Below are 20,816 nucleotides of genomic sequence, written 5' to 3'. Positions count from 1 at the left end.
TAAAAACACCTGCATAAATAATGGGCATTGTATACAAAATGCCATTTTAAGACAGGATTTCACTTTAACAGCATGAAGTGTTAAACTGACCTCCAAAATAGGAAAACCACCTATAAATTTGCATTTGAATTCTTAAAAGGACTGAAATTGTAAAATTTTACCAGCTAAAAATATTACTTAATAAGCATCTATAGAATAGAGTGCTTTTTAAGACTTCTTCTGGCAAGAAGAATTTCTATTTTTAATCCCAATATATAGGAAAAACAAAATTATATAGGAAAAAACAAAACCATCAAGTTAAGCTCTTGGAAGACCAGATGACATATTGCAATGAAAGCTCAGTTAGAAAATTTTATTCCCACATAAGAGCCATAATACAAGATTTGCCTAAGTATTTATGTTTTATTTTTATTAAGAAAAAAATTTTACCATCTCAAACAAATGAGATTAGGCATAATCAACAAGACAAAAACGTACTAAAGCAATTTAACAGCCAGCCAAGAAGTCGGGTTTTCAAAAATTAAAAGGCAAAATTTCTAAGCTGTGAAACATTAGGTTAAACTACAAATGCTCAATGCTTAAAAATAATCCTTACAATTGCTCAAAGGCTATTTTTAAAAATAAGTGTCATCTTGTTTTTAAGATAAACATTGTTTAAAATCTTTATTATAGAGAATTATTTTATGCTCTTAAGGGCCACAAAATAACATTTGTGAAAAACGTTAACATGTAGCAAACTAGTATATTTAAATTTTCACTGTTTGTCAAGCAACACCACGTCTATTTATCTTTCCACTCAACTGTTTATGTTTCTAGTAGGAAATTATCTCTTTAAGCCTAAATTCTCGACCAATTATTCTAGCTGCTGTGCTGAAACAATAAGGTAGCTTTCCAGACCATTCCCTTAAAGAATCCGGCTCTTGACAAGTGCAAACAAGGATGGGTAAAGTCAGTCAGTCTTGCAGCTTTTCTCATGAGTGAGTAGCGGCGGGATTACTTCACTGGGACAGATCTCAAAAGGCACAAACCTGATGAAAACATCAAAGCAGATAAGAAAGTTCTCTGCACCGAGAAATCCTAAAGAAAGGTGTTTCCAGCTTCTGCTTTTTCACCGTGTGGCTTTCATTAGAAAATGGAGAGAGGGCACAGGGCCATTTCACGGCTCTAAAGCCTTGCCCAATCACTTGAATTCCATCTCCTTATACTTGAAGGGGGGCAGGAGGGAAGAGACGGCAGCTGGCTGAACAGGGCCAGGGGCAGTTCTATTCATTTACAATGAGCTTATGAGTCAGATTTATTTAAAACTCGGCCAAACATCATGCCACCGTGAAAACCCTCTCCCTCCTGAGAATAAGCAGCACACTGGATGATTTACGCGGCACTGCCCCTGTATAATGCCACCTCGCGTCCAGTGCTAACTGCAGTGACCCTACATTGCTGAAGGGCTCAGGGGAAGGTGCTGTAGGATGACAGGGGCGGAACTGGGATTTTTGTCAAGGACAAGTGCCGCTGGTCAGCCTGGAAAGACCTCAACGCTTGCCAGTCCACTAACTTCCGCTCATCGTAGCAAGGAGGCTGAACTGAACGGCTGCTTGAGAACTTAATAGGACTTAAAAACTAACGTGAAATACAACAAAATGTACAGTCAGCCCTCTGCAGCCTTGGGTTCTGCATCCGTGGACCCAACCAACCTCGGGATCAGAAATGAAAAACTAACAAACTCTGCAGCTGCTGACGTGTTCTACTACTTTAGCGAGAGGCTGCATCTGTCCTGCACACGCAGACGGTTTTTCTCGTCATGGTTCCCTCCACAGCAGGGCAACAACTATTCCACAGCAGCCCGGTGTGTTGGGTATCGTAAGTACCTAGAGATGAAGTCAAGTCCACAGGAGGCTCGCTCCTCCGATGGCTGCTCGAGGCTCGGCCGGCTGCCATCATGAACAACAGGTGCTATGGGAACCAGAAAGGTCGTGAGCACCCGACGACGGAAACAAACGGTCAGCCACGTCCTTCACCCTGGGATGGAAATCTGGAGGAAACTAGCGAAATGCCCAAGACCACACGGATGCCATCTTTGTGTCAGACCCCGTTTTGGGGTGGCCGGACAACTGGCTCTGATCTATGATTCTTTGGATTACGCGAAGAAAAACGAGCCCAAACATAGACTTGCAAGAAGTGGCCCGTCTGAGAAGAGAAAGACCTCACACAGACAGCGAACGGCACAGGAGGACAGAATGCAGAGTCGGGGGGCAGCAGAGGTCAGTGCCGGGGCGGGAGAGCAGGGGGAGGAAAGGTTTCTCAGGGACTCTGTCTGTGGTGACCGCAGACTTTCCATGAGGATTAATAAACTACACCTTCTATGTAAAAACAATTTTTAAACTCGAGTCTACAGAGGGTGTGTGTAGATTACGTGCAAACACTGTGTCGTGACTTCTGGTACCCGCGGGGGTCCTGGGCCCAGTCCTGTGTTTATATTTTATACAAGCAAATCCTAATGTTTCTGTTATAAGTTCCTCAGTAAGGAAAAATACCAAACAGCAAGAGCTCATAAACAACCAATTCAAAATTAGTATCAAATTTAAAATAAATACGAGGTCGAACTCCTTTAGTTTTCATTCACTTTACGAATCCCAGAGAAATGGGACGTGTACCTTTCCCGGGTCTTAGGGAAGCAGCACCTGACTGCTCTCTCAAGGAACTCTGCTTCCTGGCAAACCCCTCCCACCGGAGACGACCACACAGGGAGACAGTGGCCAGCCTCGCTCCAGACCTCGAGGTTTTCATCATTGAGTCGTTTCCCTGAGCTTCATTAGTGAAATTCAGGAGGAAACCATCCTAGTCACACATTCTGCTCTCCAGCACACCTGAGCACGGGACATCCCCCGCACAGGGCAGCTCTGGAAGCTTCCGGAGCTGGGCACACTACACGATAGGCACAATACTGGATTTCCAAGACCTCTGCTCAATCTGTCCATCACATCTTGTCCGAACGTGTGAGATCCAGAACAGCGGGATAGTGAAAGCTACGTTTTTCAGGCAGAGGGACATGCTTTAAAAGAAAAAAGACTGCTCTACGTCCCTCTTTCAGAACTTACAATTCTAGGGATGGTGCCCACGTTGGTTTAGTTAGAACTGCTGTGGGGTACTGCGTACAAAAATAGATTATCTCGCCTCACAGACTCACTAAATCGGAACATGTACTTTTTTAAACATATGCCCCAGTGGCTCTCATGTCTGAGCAAATGTGGAAAACTCTTCTTGTAGATACTGTAGCATCATATAGAGAGCTTCTGGCCTCCACTAGGGGCTCAAAGAAACAAAACACCTAACAATCAACTACAAGTTAGTAAGAAGAACAAGGAAAAAGTCCCAAACACACTGAAATTCAAAAAATAAAAATAAAAAATAAAAATCAAGGAGGGTCACAGAGTTACAACACAAAGGAACAGCCATAAATCACTGAAGATAGCATTTATTTTAACAAACAGGATGGCTAGTTGATTTTTTTAAATTAGAAAAAAGTCCCAAATATATAAAAATAAAGCTCAATTAGTTAATGCTATAAAATACTAAATTTTTAAAAAGTTTTTAGAAAACATAGGCAAAACTTTTCCTAAATCTGGATAAATGGTAGGTTTTTCTCAGCATAAAAGTGAGTCCAAAAAAAAAATCAAATCAAAAAGTAAAAACTGAAGTTTGACCAAAAAAAATTGTGCAGCATATTTTGTTTTTTCAAAGTGTGTGTGTGTGTGCGCGCGCGCGCGCGCGCATGTTTATTCCAAATTAAAAGGTTAAAGGAGTCCATTCTCTCCCCTCCCACGGCCCACCCCAACTTCCCCAAACCGAAGGACAGGAGGAGCTGTCCCAGTCAGGGCTGCTAAAACCTGAATAGAAAAGGGTTCAACAGTTACCAGAGTTTAGGACCAGAGTCCAGGCTAAAAGTATAACTAGAACTGTTACTTAATTTGCGTTCCTTCTTCTGAACGCACACTTGCATCTTCCGTGAATGTAACCCTTACAGGGCCTAGTATTGGCCAAACCTACGTATTCCTGCCCTGTATCATCCTCAGGACAACTCTGAACATGCAGCAGAGTCCACAATGTTGGGAATACTTGATCAGACACATCAGATGGAATGCTCACGAGGTTATACAAAGAGCTCCTGTGTATCGGTAGCAAGAACTCTCGGCCCAAGAGGTAAATGGGTAAAGAACAAGAATGGGTACAGAGCAATCCACAGAGGAAAAGGGACAAATAACTACCCAGATGACACGCCCTTTTACCAACATACACATCCGAGCCACCTGCCACTGATCCTGGCCGACCGCATTCATGAAGACGGAACAGGCCAGCCTCACGGTGAAACGTGCTCGTGCACCCGACAGACGCTGCACGTGGCGCAGCCGTGCGGGGCTGGGCTCCACTCTAATCAGAGGGAAAGGCCAGGAATTGTCGGGGTGGGGAGGAGCTCTGCAGCGACAGGGAAACTGCGAGTGCGTCGTCTGAAAGGCGCTGAAAGATGGCGAGGACGTTGCCAACCGGTGCTGGAAATGAACACGGACCAAGCACCACTGGATGCCAGGCAATATCCGGGGGGGCAGAAACACGTACACAGTGGGCACTTCTGTCAGCGTGGCTCAAGCAGTAGTTCGCCATCACCAGAAGGGTCTGGACGCTGACGGGAACCACGCTGAGCACCTCTTGTCATTGCAGAAGTCACACATGACTTGTACTCATCTTTTGTTACCGGTATATATTGAATATTAAAATTAATAGTTTTCCTTTCTTAAAACGTGTATACATTCCTTTTGGCACCCTCTGTAGTATCTCTTTATCCTTATCGTGATTCCATAAATTTGAAAACTTATTTCCATTTTACAGATGAGGCAGCTGAGACTCAGAAGAAGACCGCCCATGACGAAACATCTAGTAAACGGCAGAGCTGGGATTTAAAACCAAACCCGAGCGGCCGGCCCGGTGGCTCAGGCGGTTGGAGCTCCATGCTCCTAACTCCAAAGGCTGCCGGTTCGATTCCCACATGGGCCAGTGGGCTCTCAACCACAAGGTTGCCGGTTCAACTCCTCGAGTCCCGCAAGGGATGGTGGGCAGCACCCCCTGCAACTAAGATTGAACACGGCACCTTGAGCTGAGCTGCTGCTGAGCTCCCGGATGGCTCGGTTGGTTGGAGCGTGTCCTCTCAACCACAAGGTTGCCAGTTCAACTTCAGCAAGAGATGGTGGGCTGTGCCCCCCGCAACTAAGACTGAAAGGACAACAACTTGACTTGGAAAAAAGGCCTGGAAGTACACACTGTTCCCCAATAAAGTCTGGTTCCCCTTCCCCAATAAAATCTTAAAAAAAAAACACAAAAAAAACCAAACCTGATGTTCCTTCCAATATAAATTAAGTTTCATCTCACCCATAAAAGCGAAACTAAACTCTCCAGCACAAGAGAATGCTGAGTTATGGCTCAGTCACCTGTATCGACAACAATGAAACATCAGTTACATGTCCAGTGTCGACCACCTCTGGGTCCTGGGATTCATGTCCTATCACTTCATTCCCACAACATTAAAATCCTGGATTATCTCCTTTCAACGGTCCGCCGAGGCGGAGAGCTTAGGGAACTTGCCCGACTCACAGGAATAAGAACCACACAGGCAATATTCACAGCCACGGAGACCTGACTCAGAAGCTTGGGCTTTGAACCACTGCGCTATTTGTGCCCGAAGTCCAGGGTTACCTTTAGTGGATGAGTCAATGCTTTTGGCTTCTGGCCAATGCTCTCTTTCAGTTCAGTCGTCCCCCCTTATCCGTGGTTTCATTTTCCATGGTTTCAATTACCTGCGGTCAACCATGGTTCGAAAATATTAAATGGAAAATTCCAAAATGAAACAGCAAGGTTTAAACTGCATGCTGTTCTGAGTCTCTCCGTCACCTCCTCATGCAGGCAGGGTACCATCTCACAGCATCACAAGAAAATGTGTGAGTACATACAAGATAGATATTTTGAAAGAGAGAAACCAGTCACGTAATTTCTATCAGGGCATATTGTTACAGATGTTCTATTTTATGATTGTTGTTGATCTCTTACTGTGCCTGATTTATAAATTGAACTTTATCACAGGTATGGTTTTATAGGAAGACACAGTACATATGGGCTCAGTACCATCCCCTGGGGTCTTGGCTGGGCACCCCCGTGGGTAGGGGGATGGCTGTACTGCTCTATGAGGTATGTGTCTGCTGAGGATACAGCTACTACTCTTCCTAGATCTCAACGAACACAGAAGGGCAAATTATGATGCTGCAGAGCTTGTCCTGGTCTGGGGCTTTCTCCCACCTGGTTATAACCGGCAAAGCTCCTCTTGCTAATCCACCCTGCTTCTACTCCAATATTTAAACCAGAAGACTCCCGATTTGTTGTCTTTGAAACTGAACACCTATGGCCACGGCAGAATCTCAGGGCTTGGGACACAAGCCCAGGGTGGTCCCAGGGGCTCCAACAAGTATGGGCTCCTGAGTCCCCGAATCAGGGTTCTCAGCAGTTTTCTCTGCTGACTGCACCGAGCTCTCCTTCGCTCGCACAGAGCAGCCCGCACACCATTCCTACGTGTGCTGCTACGTGAACAAGGTCAGGCGATGGGCTCCATCCAGCCCTTTGGCCTGAGCTTTCTCCTTGGAAAATCTACACAGTACAGCAGTCCTTTGTCAAACCACCCAAGTGCCTGAATTTCCTTACTGTCACGAGGGCTGGCCATTCAGAAACTTAAGACTTCGTGGAGAAAATGGAGTGGTAAGCTGAGGTCACGGGTGAAGAGATTCACCTTCACTGAACAAAAACGGAGGTGAGGATGGAAGCAAGCGCGTGCAAGGGAGCAGGACTCGGGCGTGTTCTGCTCACGCACAGAGTGACCACTCAGCGCATGGCACACAGTGGACATCAGGAAATGGTGGCACTCCCTGGACCCTGCATCTGGGATAATAGGTTACCACACAATTATCTTTCGTGTTTTTGTTTTCTAAGGAGACCTCATGAGAATGAAACGTGGCTGATACCGACAGCGATGACTGAAAGAAAAAGTGAAGTGCATTTCTTTATGAACGGGAGGGGGAGAAATCAAACACTTTTCTCCCTTGGGTCATGTCAGTAGGATTCCAAAGGCTACACTGTGCCGTTTAATTTTCCCAATTCACCAGAAGGGACTTCTCTGTCACCCAAGGCCACCAGAAGGGGCTTTCTCCACCCTTTTGCAGAATGCATGAATGGAGGCTACGTGGCTTGTCCGTCAGAAGTCTCTTTACACCGCCCTTAACGAGCTGGTGTGAGACGTTTCAGACGGGATTAGCAGTCAGTCTCGCTGCTTTCAGTTTTTACTGCACAGAGGTCTGTGCGTACAGGAGGCTTTTGGGATCAGCTTTCTGCTGGGTCCTCAGAACGCCCATTCTTTCTCACCAACACTCAGAGATAGACTCAGCAGTTTACGAGCTTCCTCTAAGGATTCCTGAAAAGATTCCTGAAAAGCCAGCCGCCTCATGTGCAGCAAAGCTGTCCCCTCCTCACCAGCTCAGGTCTGCTGCGGGTGCTATACCATTTTTATTTATTGGTGCTCAACCAGAGGGAAACAGTACCAAGTCTAAGGTCTTTCTGGAATACTGTAGAAGACGCAGTGCTTTAGCTCATTCGTGGAACGTCACTGCAGACAGCCATGGTGCGGCCTTTCCACTCCCGTTCCTTCCGTGACACCACGGTGCTGTTTCCAAAGCAACAGCACAGCCAGGCGACTCAGCCATCAAATCGTGGCTCATTTGTGCGCTGCATGACAGACTAGTGAGCAAGTCACGTAACTTTCCTTCGCCTGACTACCTGTGAGTGCAGGTAACACGCCTCAGCCCCACAGGGCAGCTCACACCTGCTGGGACAGTGACGAAGCCTGCCCTCACACTGGTTTCAAACACTCCCCATGTGACGCCCCGAGTTCCCAGCCTATTGCCGTGGCCCCGCCCCTGGGCCCCCACTTCCCCAAATTCAACAGAAAGGCCGTGGCCCTGCCCCTGGGCCCCCAAAATAGGGCCACCACTTCCCCAAATTCAACAGAAAGGCCAGTGACTCTGGGGACAGGAGGCTTTAGGACCCCGCCCCAGTACGTGCTGCGAATCACAGGTACTGAAGAACCCAGACTACTCCCCTAGATTAAGTGAAGCCCAACAAAGCACCGTGCGTGGCACGCGGCACGGACTCAATGTCAGCCGTCAGGGCGTCTCACCTGAATAGGATTCAACAAGTGGCTGATTTAGGAGCGTGTTAGTATTTTGATCACTCCCTAGATCAACAGGTAAAAGCAATGAAACTACGTTTGATCAAAAAAACAGTAACGGTAGTAGAATCGAGTAAGAATAATGGTTTCCAACTGTGGCAGGAACAAAACTGTGTTTTAAATGTTCATTCAATTTTCACGAGTTTTTAATCCAGAATGAGAACAGCAGTAATAAACTCCGCTTCCCTATACGATCACCAGAAAAGAAGGCTTTCGCTCTGTTCCTGCTTCCAGCCCAGCCTCCCTTCAGCTCCTTTAGAAGCTCTGGGGTTCATTACTCTCTGGAATATAGCCTGCTTCGAAATCAGCTGAAGAAAGCACTGGAATGATAGATAGATTAGATAAATAGATAGATAGATAGATAGATAGACAGATGATAGACTGATAAAGAAAAACAGATCTGTCCAAAAGTGCCAGAGCTTACTTTTTTGCGAGGAATGAACAGTCAGATGCCTCCGAGACAAGCCAGTGTCAGAACTGAAGGGCTGTTTGTAGAAAACGCCCTGTATTCTTAGCCGAGTTCCCAAGGACATTCTTTCCGCTGTGCTGTGCAGGCCACGGGACACCTGAAAACTCCGTCCATCCTCTGCTACACCTCCCTGCAAGTTTCAGCACTTCCCTCCCCTACTGCTTCAAGGAAATATTCCTAATATACATGCTGTTAAAATACTTCAAATACTCCATCACCCATTAGATTGCTCCATATTTTCATTACACGAATCACGAACCCACTGTGCCTAGAAAGAAATATCTGATTGCGTTTAAGAAAGCCGGTCAAGAATCTAATTCAGGACACTACAAAAATCCAACTTGTATATAAACAGTTGTACCACTGAGTGGCAACATAGGAGAGTATCATTCGGCTGGAAATGACAGCAGCCTTAGAAAGGACAGCTCGTCACGACAGTGGGATTCTATGGAGTTGCCATCTAACTGGGCACACCCAGGGAGAGCTCTAAGATCTCGACTCTTAACAATCCAGAAGGTTCTAGAGCTATGCAGTCCAATAAAATTAAAATTCTGTTCCTCGGTCACATTTCAAAGACTCGCCAGCCACACGTGACTGAACTTGGGCTTCATGCTGAGTCTCCCATACGCAAAGACAAACTGCAGTTCTGGATTAGATGGATTCTCCTGATTTTTAAATGTTGGCAATCCATGAAAAAGTTAAAAGATAATAATGAAAACAACACTGCGTGGACACCAGAGGAGACTGACAACTAAATGTGTCGTGTATCCTGGAACAGAAAGAAGGGAGTGGAAGAAACGGTACAATCTTAACCCCGCCTGGGGTTCGGTTAGTACCTCAGAAACGTAAGATGTTAATAATTGGGAACCTGGGAGAGGTGTGTACGGGAACCTCTCTGTAGGATCTTTTCAACTCTTCCGTAAATCACAAATTACTCCAAAATACAAGGTTTAGTGAACACCAGCAACTGCGTGGCCACGGCTGTGCCACGGGCGTCCTGGTGGTGCTTCCTCATCACCAGGATCCCAGACCCATGACTGCCACACATACACCACACACAGCATGAGGGAGGCTGCACATTTTCATGAATCGGAACAAACAGGATCCGTTATAAAGGGAGCTGTCATCGAAAGGAGGGTGAAGTGAGTAAAACAGCTGGCAAACGACGTAACACGCTCTGAAGTGACTTGTACATACTCAGCCTAATATGCTCAGAAGATTCCACTATGTTCCAATGTGATGTATGGATGTCAAAGGATGACTAACATTAGGAAAGGATATACAACGGTATTCAAAGATCACGTTGGAGAGACAAATGTCCACGGGCCAGTCAAAAATCTAAAACAGAATACCATCGGGGGCCCCCATGTAAGATACATCATCACCCCAAGAAATGAAAAAGTTAGAGCGACCCCTCAAGAGATGAGCTGAGAGACGTCCCTGGCTGAGAGATGGGATGAAAAGGAAACAGGAAGGAAGCTGAGCGGGAGGAGAATGCTGAGAAGTGAAGACCGTGGGAAGCGGGCTGGCGCAGGCTGCGGAGCGGAGCGCAGGGCTGGCCGCCAGCGGGAGGCGCTCCGGCCTGCGCGCAGGGCCTGTGCAGGGCAGTGCTGGTGACTGCGGCTCTCAGGGCAGGAACGTGGACATGCTCCCACTCCAGTCGGGGGACAGTGACACCCCATCACTGCACATCCTGCGACGTCCTTAGACGTCCCGCTACAAAGTCCTCATATCACCTTCAATCCCTCTTCTGACCTCAGCACTAGTAATTACACCTCACGGTCCGTCCCCCACCTGCCGCCCCCACCGTCTGCGCCATTCCTTCTCTACGCCCCCGGCCCTGGGCACTACGGACAAGAAGTGCCTGTAGTCACCGCCCCTAAAGGAGGGGAACAGACGCCTCTGCCACCTCCCTGTCCGGCCAGCACGCGGCCCTCAGGTACGCCCTGCATGCGCCACTTCCCCTACCCCCCCCTCCCCGCACTCACTCTCTGAACATCCCCTTCCTGTCTGCCTGCCGCCTCTGCCCAGGGTCCCTTTCTTCTCAGATCCATCTTTCAGGCAACACTGCCCACGTCGTGATTGACAGCTTCACAAAACAACGACGAAAAACCAGCCACACCCCGCCTTTCCTTCAACTCTTCAAGGGCTCCCAGCTGCCTGTGGAAGTCCCAGCCCCGCAGCCCGCACAGGACGCTAGGCCCTCTGTACCCCATCCCACCTGCCTCTTCGGGAAACCCCGCCACCCTGCCCACTCACCACTGGGTGCTGGTATGCCAGGGACATGGCCACGGCACGCAGCATCACGCCACTTCTTGTCCCTGTGCTCAGCACATTGACCCTCTGCGACTTCATTCTTTGGACTGTGTTTCCTCCTTCGAGATCCCCAATCTCAAGGGCCCCTTCACCTCATGTTACGCTAGTCAGCACCCCCTATGCTCCGGAGGCGCGTTCACTTCAGCCAATCACATCCCGTTCCACGACTGCACTCTCGCTCCAGGAAAACCCTGTACTGCTGTGCAGTTCACGCTTCCACAGCGCACCCGGCCCGCGACGCCTTCACCCGTGCCGACCTCAAATGGCAGGGGCGCCCTGCTCACTGCACGGGGAGCCCAACGCAGACACCACTCTCCGTGCAGCGCACTCAGCGTGCCGAGTCCGGAGCCCTCAGCATCCTCCCCAGGCAGCCACTCCTGGGAGCGGCAGGACTGCTGCCTGGGGAGGAGACACGGAAGGCGGGGCCGGCCCCTGTCCCCTTGGCCCCTGTCCCCTTCCCGCCCAGGACTCTGCCTGATGTGCCGTGCGCTGGTCCTCCTGATGCCCTGTCCGCAGGGGAGAATCCAGAACCTTCAGCGACAGCACAGAATGGAGCTCAGTGTCAGCCCACAGGAGGGAGTGGGGACAGCAGTGCACAGAGAATGAGGACCGTGCCCAGGACGGGGGAGCCCTAGCGCAGCCCCCCAAGATGACTCGGGGACACGGAAGGCACAAGTGCTCCAGGGCAGGAAGCACTGCGGTGGCCCTGAGGCAGCTGTCCCACCTCAGGACCTGCACAGCAGGCAGAGCCCCCAAAGGCTGACCCTGGGCGGCGCCCTGGAGAAACGCGGCCCCACCCTCTGAGCCTTCCATCTCGCCTCTCTCCCACCCTAGACGCCTCTCTCCCACCCTAGACATAAATAAAAATGCATATCAACAACCTTGCTTTCATGAAAAAAAAAAAAAGAATAAAAAATAGCTTTAAACAACGTACCTTTGAGTTTTTGTTCAGTGGCCTAAAATAAAAACAAACAAACAAAAAACAATGTAAATATGAAACCGAAAGAAATGGATTGTTATGATAAAAATGCTCATATATCACTATTATATAAGATATATACACTTTTATTAAATGAGGAATTTGCCATTTAGATGAACTGCATAGGAAAAGATATGCAAAGAAAGCGTGCTTTTCCCCTAGATGTGCCCGACTGGCCCCGATACGATGTTTATCAATAAAAATGTTTTGAAATGTTTCTGTAGACACAATGCACATCATTGTATGACAATGTACAATAAAAAATAAACGGGACTGCACTTTTCTCATTGCTTAGTTTTAAAGTGATTTTTATATAATTGTCACCTTTCCATTTAATGGATCTAACGAGTTCCGCAGTATGTTTAAACGGCTTCAAAAATTCTTGTTGCAAATGATAGAAGATGAATTAAGTTTTCTGGAAGAAAAGCTGCAGATAACCACTTTGGCCAAATTAGTAATCAATTTTACTCCTGGAGGTTAGGCTGCTATGACAGTTAAGCATACTTAACTCGTAAGTATTCTGATTGGGAAAGGTTCACACACATTTGTCACTCCTGCCCCATCTGACACCTCACTGACATCGCCATATTCACACGGTAAACAGGGACCTGAGCCCCTTGTCCTGCACCTGACCCCACTTCTGTGTCTGACACACCTGGGAGGGGGGCTGTCGCAGGTGTCTCCGAAAGAAAGAACTGATTATGGACAAAGGTCACTTTTTTGATTCAGACCAATTGTATGCGAGTCCAAAACATGAAAGATACCAGGATAGGCAGGGAGGAAAGACTGAATTACTAAGATTGAATTATTAGTAACTAAATAAACCAGGAATTGTTTCAAAGTGAAGGTAAAGCATTTCTTCATTGCCCGCCATGGGACGGGACAACTCACCTTGCTTAGTCATACTAGATTAGTGTTACTGAATTACCATTTTCTGAATTACATCATTATGGGACTATACAGCAAAGAACTGTACGGTAACCACCCCTGCGCTGATGGCACACCAAACATTAAACTTTTCCCGGAAAGCCAGAGTCCGGCACTGAGGTGCTTTAGCACATTTTAGAGCACAAGTGATACATTAAATAATGGAGGCTCGACTTTCACTTTTTTGGGATCAAATGTTTTTTAAAAATTGATGGAAGGACAATGGCAAATGGCCAGTCAACTAGCTCGAACACTTAACTTACTTCTGGAGAAATTGTTTTAAAAATCTAATAGTAGTAAAACAATCTTATTAGAGAGAGCTCAGTACATGAATATTCGGAAGTATTAAAAGTATCATGTCAAACAATAAGATACATAATTTTCCAAAGCCAAAATATTAGCATAAAAATTATTTGGCATTTTGAAAATACATGTTTTTAAACTCTCCTAGCCTCTTCCACAGTTTACTTCCAAAGGAAACAAAGTTACAGTCCACAGAGCCGTGACTGCACAACCGAATCCCTAAAACGTACAGTACTGGTCTCCCACCACCAACGATCCCCACTGGGCAGCTCCTCTGGAAAACTCTGTACGCTTCAGCACACGCTGGGTCTCAGTTTGCTGTCATCCACAGAGATGGCACCAAAGGGAACCCTGAGGGGGTCTGCCCACTCACGTGACTAATACAGGGAAGAAGTGGAAGGCTAGCACCTAATGCTGTCAGCTCCATTTCTTCAAAGTGGGTTTCTGTGGGTTGCTCCAGGGCCTGGCATATTCCTCAAAGCAATAAGAGAACTTTCCAAGTGGGCTCAATGAATTTAAGAGCGCTTATCTGGCCTGTTCAAAACAGTAGCTGCAATTCACATGTGGCTGCTGACCGCTGAAAAACAGCTGGCCCGAATGGATACGTATAAAATACATAGCAAACTTTTGTTATTTAGTGTTTAAAAAGGTGAAGTACCTCATTAATATTTTATACTGATTAGATGTTAAAATAGTAATATTTGGGTTGTATACTGGGTTACATAAAATATATTAAAATTAATTTCAACTGTTCTTTTTTTACTTTTAAATGACCTTGCCATTTAAACTTTCTGGGTCTCAGTTTCCTAATTCCTCAAACAGCTCACCTTTCAGGGTTATTACGAGGCTCAAGTAAAATATAAAAACATCTATTCCAACGTGAGGCGTCACTGTGGGGCCTCCTGCACAACAGAATGAAATGATTCTGGAAAGTATAGAAACGAAATGATTTGCATTTTGAAGACTTGTTTCCCTTAAAAACCAAACAAACCTGAGCTGTGGTTCCACAAGCAATTCACCCCAGGCCGCATTTGTTAACGAAGGCACCAGACGGGGGCAGACACACAGCACGCGAGGTGCCTCGTTTCTGGGGGGCTCTGCACCCCACCCCCGTCCCAATGGCTCCATCCCTAAGGTGCTCCGGTGGGTAAGATCTCTGAGTCTGAGGACAGACTGCCTGGCTTTGAATCCTGGCTCTACCACTGACACTGTGTGACCTGGGCCAAAATTAGCTAACTTGTCTAACGCTGGGTTTCCTCACCTACAAGACAAGAACAGAAACACTCTCCTCAGTGTGGCTGAGCTTAAAATGGGGTGACTCTTATGAGGAGCTCAGCACATTTGCAGACACTAGCAGCTGTGGCTGCCACAGCCATGCCCGCCATGCTGCGGCTCAGTCCTTTCTTTCATATCTGGAAACGACCCCCAGTCTTGCTTTTTTCTATCTCTAATCACCTACAATGTCTTAACAGTGCCTGGTATTCGAATAAGGAATGACTAGTTCAATTTAACTGTTTTAAATGAGATAACTAGTGGTCCGAGAGCTTTTCTATGATTTCTTAGCAAAAGCATCCAGTCTAGAACCCATGTCTGCTGAATAAAATGAGTTTTAAAAGAAAAAGAACACAGCCATGCACCGCTTAACGATGGGGGTCTGTCCCGAGAACTGGGTTGTGAGGTGATTTCATTGTGCGAACGCCATGAAGGCACTTACACAAACCTAAGTGGGGGGGGGGCAGAGCCGAGTGCACACCTGGGCTGGGGGGCAGAGCCGAGTGCACAGCTGGTGTAGAGCTGAGTGTGCTGCAGGAGAGGAAAAATAACCTTCTAAGAGACCCAGGAACACTGGGTAACTCGCCTAAACGGCTGAAGCCACCACCTTAAATACCATGTTCAGCTGAAGTCGGAGGGCGCTGGGGGCGCCAGTAAAGCAGGGAAAACGGGCACCTTCTGCACTGCCGGCTTCTGGAAATGAGGTCACCCCCCTTCCAGGTACAGTGAGGGAGACACTCGTGCAGACGCCCGGGGTCTCTTACAAAGGGTAGCTGCCAATGGCTGTCAGAGCTTCTCCCACATCGGCTGTCTCTTAAAATTAATCAGCCTTATAGGAATCCTTCTGCAAGAGACTTACTTTGGGGGAGACAAACTGTTCCCCTACAGCTCCTAGGCTACGAAGCTGCAGGGCATGCTATTTGTACCGAAAGCTGGAGGCAACTGTAGCACCATGGTGTTTGCATAATGTGCTGGGCTACAATGTTACAGGGCTCCCAGGTCACCAGGCAATAGGAATTTTCAGCTGCACGAGAATCTTACTGGACCCGTTGTCCGTCTGTCCTTACGCAGCCCATGGCTGCAGGAAGCTGACAGAAGGGGCAGGGCTGTAGGAGAAACTGTAGGGACCTGGGATGAGCTGAGCATCACGCTCCGGGCCTGCGTCGGTTACCAGCAGGCTCCCTGGGAAAAGCGGCCGCCTGGACTACTGAAGATGACCCGTGTCAGAACAAAATGGTCTTTGGGGGGCATGAAAAGTAAGTACCACCATTTCCAAAACGGGGAATGAAGCCAGAGGTTTTCTACAACCTAAGTCTCATCTAAACTCAAATCAAGCACTTTTGAATCCGCAAAGCCTATAAAAATCCCTTCAGCTCTTAACGCAGTACCAAGACAGTCTCAACACCGAAAGGTCCCCTCTGTATTGTTTCTTCTCTCCAGCGCACAACCATTACCTGCTTTCTAGGAACCACAATTACAAGCTTCACATACAGGCTGCACTAAATTATCCCTCCAGAATCAAACCACCTCTCCACCTCTTTTTTCCTCCTCACTACAGTTCCCTCAAGATTCCTTCTAGAAATTTCTTCTAAACACAGAACCTGGATATAAATCTATGGTGACAACCTACTGCTCCTGCTGTTTCTCCTTTTCAAGTACAGACACTGCACTCCCACGCCATCTCAAGTTATTTTCTGAGTCTTAGAATCAGAAGATAAGTAAATAGCCATGATTCTTAAATGTGGAATAGGAGGCTTTCCAAAAAAAAAAAAAAAAAAAAAAAAGAATAAAAAACAAAGCTATCCATTGATCTCTACTATTAGAGATGTACTGGGGCTGAAATATAATAAAAATCATTTTGTGTAAAATTTCTTTAAAGGGGAATTTTAATATATTTATATTACTTTTATATAAACATATATATTTTTATATAAATATATTTTTATATTTATATATAAACAGTAGACAAAATAAGAGAAACTATCATAGTAAAAATATTGTAGGGAGCCGTGTTGGTGCCTACTTGTTTATGTAAGGAGTTGCGATATCTGGTTTTTTATTTAAAATAAAAAATACCCCATGGTCTGAAGTTACATTTCTTTAAAAGACTAGTTCTCTGTATTCATGGCAATAAAGACCTTCTAAAAGCCTTATAAAATTACCACAATGTACTATCTCCAGTTTTAAAGTTCACCTTTAGATTGTGAAAAATTAAGTAAAAGTATCAGATAATGTCCTGTAGCAACAGGATGAAACCATGTCACTAAGTTCTGGAAAAGCACCAGCTGAGGGAATAAGGAGGTCTCAGTGCCATTCCTAGTTCTGGCTCCCTGGTGAAACCATGTGTGCCACCTAACTCACCTGACTGCCTGGGTCCTTATATATAAAATAATGGATTAGAACATATAGTATCTGAAGTCTTCTCAGAAATGAAATACATAATTTTTTTAAGTGATTACATGAAACAGGCAGATTGGTTTTCCTGTCGTGAGTTTATGCTCCAACATGTATACCACGGGCCTGCCTACCTGGCTTCTGTAGACGTCTGTCGCCTACCTGTATACACCTGCTGGCATCTACTGCAGACAGGAGATGAGCTTGAGGAACTGGTCTTAAAAGTGCTGTGACTCACAATCTTTCATATGGGCTGGAAGTGTGCCAGCCTAGGGGTGTGTGTGGTTTTGAAAGCTGCTCGGTAACAGCGCACAGAGTAGCAGCTGTCCTCGCTTCACCAGTGGTTTATGCTCTGATTCACCTGGAAGCTGGTAACTGGGGACGTGAAGGACCGTGGCACCTGCAGTGGCAGCCGGGCCCACTGCACTCAGACAGCAGTGTCACACTCTGCTTCACACTGTGTCCAGGGGCTCACAGCCCTGTCTGCGCACCTGGCAGTGGAGGAAACCCCCGCCTCTCAGCCTCTGATGGTGGCCCTAGGACCCGGCTGAGGGGAGAGCCTGGACCACACGGGAGGGAGCGAGGGAGGAAGAAACATGAAAGCTGTCCCTTAAGAGTTGGTGAGCAGCCAAACAGCAGGGGCAATCATCGCTCATGTGTTGAAGACACTCGCTTGGTGACTCAGAGACTGGATGTGAAGGAGTGTAAAGACGCACTTTAACAACCAGAGCCATTATCTGTACGCTGCAACTTAAACACTGTACTTCCATTTAAAAACACAACATTCAAAGAAACCATTCCAGCCAGCCCTCCCTTTTCTTAGAATTTCCTCAGTAAAGAGGGTCAACGCCACACAAACACGCTCCATCGTAAGCGACCTTAGGCCTCTTCTCTCAGCACTGCAGGCACATCCTGACTTCGCGGCTGACCTCAGATCGCCTGGAAGCAGGGTCGCAGGGCCCACGCGACAGCCCACGCGTGGCAAGCCACTGCCACTAAGTGAAGGACACCAACGCCTTCCTCAGTTAACTGCTGGAGTTTCTTAGCAGCTCTTTTCAGTAAGTAAATGGTCTCCACACCATGGAAGGAGAGTCTGATGAAGACCTCCCCCAACCTGACACTGAGAGACGACTTTTCCGTAACAAATCCTAAGCAGACTGCAAAGGCCTGGCTGCGTCCACAGGCCCCACAGTGGCCGAGGCACGGACACCCTACGCGGGGGGGTCTGGCCTCACAGTGCCGAGCTGTGACGCGGCTGTCACACAGCAGGGATACCGGACTAGGAGCCTATGACGACGCTCACCGCCGTGTCTGTCCCCAGCCACTCCTAAGAGCAGCCAAGGGCCTCCGCTGGGGTCACCTTGGCCTCGGCCCTCATGCCCCCGTGCTCTGGACCCCGCCCCGCCCGCCCAGAGCCGCACCGCGCACGCCCTCACTTTACCCTCGCTAGTTCTTAGAACGGGCGAAAGGAGAATCACGGAGCCCCCCGCCCCACGGGTGTCTGGGCGTGGACAGGAGTTAAGCTCCTACAGCACCTCACCAGCCTTACGTCACTGAGGACCGCGTGCGGCTCTCCTCCCTTTGCGCGCATCCGCAACCTGCTGACCGGCTCCCAAAACGGACTCACTCACTCACTCAGCCTAAGAGACAAGGCAGGGCCCTCTCCCTCCCGATCTCTTCAGTAACTTCTGGGGATCCCTGTACCAGTCCTTTCACCCGTATCTCAGGGTCTAGCTTCTACCCTTTCCAGTCCGGTTCCACGATTTTCCAAGGGAAACCCAATGGTCAAAACCCCGTGAGGAGCTGACAGCTACCACCACCCTCTGCAACCTCATGCCCTGACATTTCTGCCCTGCCCCCCCACACCCCATCAAAACCCACACTTGGCACAAGACTACGGGCGCCTACCTCTGAGGTTACTCTGATGGAGTCCTTTTCTACTCTGCTCCTTCTTCACTTGGCTCATTTCTAGTCTAAGAACCTGCCCACGCCCCTGGCTGCTTCAGGCGGAGAAACCACTGCTCTCTGCCCTGACAGCTCCCCCCCACCGGTTTCGTAGCCGATGTTTTTCCCTATGAAGGAGCGTGGAACGAGTGCGCTGCTGAGGTCTACACCCAGGTCCCAGCAGCGCCCGGCACACACGAGGGATGTATTAAAAACTAACGTCACAACTTCCCACTAGAACAGAGGGTGGGCTGGTACTTCACTGGGTCTCTTAGAGCATTTTGAAGGTCTCTGGAACCCTGACTCCACAGAAGTACGTAGTTAACTGTCATAAGCCTTTAGCAGTAACTTATAAAATCTTTATAATTATGGATATAATATTTTCATTTTCTGCAATTTGTATTGTTTTGGTTAGTCTCTGACAACATACTGGCTAGAGATCTTCTGCAACAAATCAGTCCAGGTACTAAACAAAAAGGAAAAAGGAAACTGAGATTTTATGTCCAATTATGTGTGTTACTATTTCCTGTATTACTTTATTTCCTATCATGAGTATGTATTACATCCTCTCATTTAATTCCATTCTCATTTATAAAACACAAGAAACCTATGGCCCAGAGAGGCTACATATCGTCCAGGGACACACAGTTCTGTAGGTCACGTGGGGTCAGGCTCCAAGCCCCGCTGTGCAACCCGGCCCTGCTCACATACAGAACTGTGCCCTGTGCAGGCCTGGCAGCGGCTAACTGAAAGACGAAGACCTATGTAAAGCACTTACCTTTGAAAAAACTACTGGCAAGGTTAAAGAACTAGACATTAAATTAATTAAACTGTACACACTTGGCAAATTACTATATATGCATATTCAAAGACATTAAATATTTTTTGAAAACTCCACTAAAGTTAAAACATTAAATCAAATTGCTTTAAAACAATCCAGTAAGAGTAAATGTCTTTTTAAATCTGTTTAAACTGCTTAATATAAATAATTAGTTTATACACATACTACCTTCTTTTGAGCAGCTTCCTTCTTTTTCTTGTCGTCTTTTTTCCTTTTCTTTTCTTCCATCAACTGTTCTTCTTCTTGCACTAAATTCCTGAACCACACAATTTAGTTAACTTTCCCGAAAGCATTAGGAGTAAAAAGCATGTAGCACACATTCACTTTCGCTCTTACTGGAAGGAAAGCCACGGCCATTCTCCTTTCATCACTCACTGAGTAAACACACACTCCACCCTCAATCTAACGGGACAGCCGGGAGCCGCCATTCGGTTCTCTTCTCTAATGAGTCACAAGCAGTGGAGCTTTCATTTTAATGTCATGTCAAGGAGACGTCCTAAAACTCGCAAACGTGACACTAGGACACAAGATGCTGCCCCCGGTTCTAGGGTGTAAGCGTGGCCCCCACAGCCAATGGCAGTGCCTGGAACCCCCCACAATCCTCTCCTGCCCCGGCATTTGGGCTTCCTCTGGCTTTCCTCATTCTGAAAAGCTTTGTAATTATTTTTAGAACACAAGTTATTCATACATAGCTGATGTTTCTCAGCATTACCCTCACTTCATATTCTATAAAAATTCCAAAGTAGTCTAGAAAGATGGGGAACAACAATGCACTCATTACATAAGTTTGTTTCAATTCTTCAAATCACAAGTACTCAAGGTGGTCACCAGAACCTCCGGCTCGGGGCTTCAAAAGGACACGGAATGTGTCTGCCTCCTCCTTTCCACGCTACCTAAGTTAACGGTAGGAAGACAGATACTAAATCTGCTCAGGGCTGGGGAATAAACACGATCAAAGGAAGCCACAACCCACGAGGAAGCACAAGGGAAACCTTAAAGGCATGTGTGCGTCCTCTGGTGGGCTCTAGGGCGGCTCAAGGTGACAGCTGGGAGAGCA

The 20,816-nt window shown here is 47.2% G+C and overlaps 1 protein-coding gene across 5 annotated transcripts in view; it reads right to left on the bottom strand.

Annotated features, from left to right (window-relative positions):
• Positions 1–20,816, bottom strand: part of TNRC6A (trinucleotide repeat containing adaptor 6A) — a 138,243-nt gene that overhangs the window by 37,817 nt on the left and 79,610 nt on the right. For 4 of the 5 annotated variants that reach the window (XM_033101900.1, XM_033101903.1, XM_033101904.1 and 1 more), the window contains exons 3-4: positions 19,928–20,015; positions 12,034–12,055 (exon numbers count right to left, since the gene is read on the bottom strand). In XM_033101900.1, the coding sequence (XP_032957791.1) occupies positions 12,034–12,055; positions 19,928–20,015 (110 nt within the window). The remainder of the gene's footprint in view (positions 1–12,033; positions 12,056–19,927; positions 20,016–20,816) is intronic. The other variant, XM_033101902.1, reaches the window with a different exon arrangement.

This window comes from Rhinolophus ferrumequinum, assembly GCF_004115265.2.
Source record: "Rhinolophus ferrumequinum isolate MPI-CBG mRhiFer1 chromosome 15 unlocalized genomic scaffold, mRhiFer1_v1.p scaffold_54_arrow_ctg1_1, whole genome shotgun sequence".
NCBI classification, from domain to species: Eukaryota; Metazoa; Chordata; class Mammalia; order Chiroptera; family Rhinolophidae; genus Rhinolophus; species Rhinolophus ferrumequinum.
The sequence above is the reverse complement of the archived record's forward strand: the minus strand, read 5'-3'. Positions and strand labels throughout refer to the sequence as shown.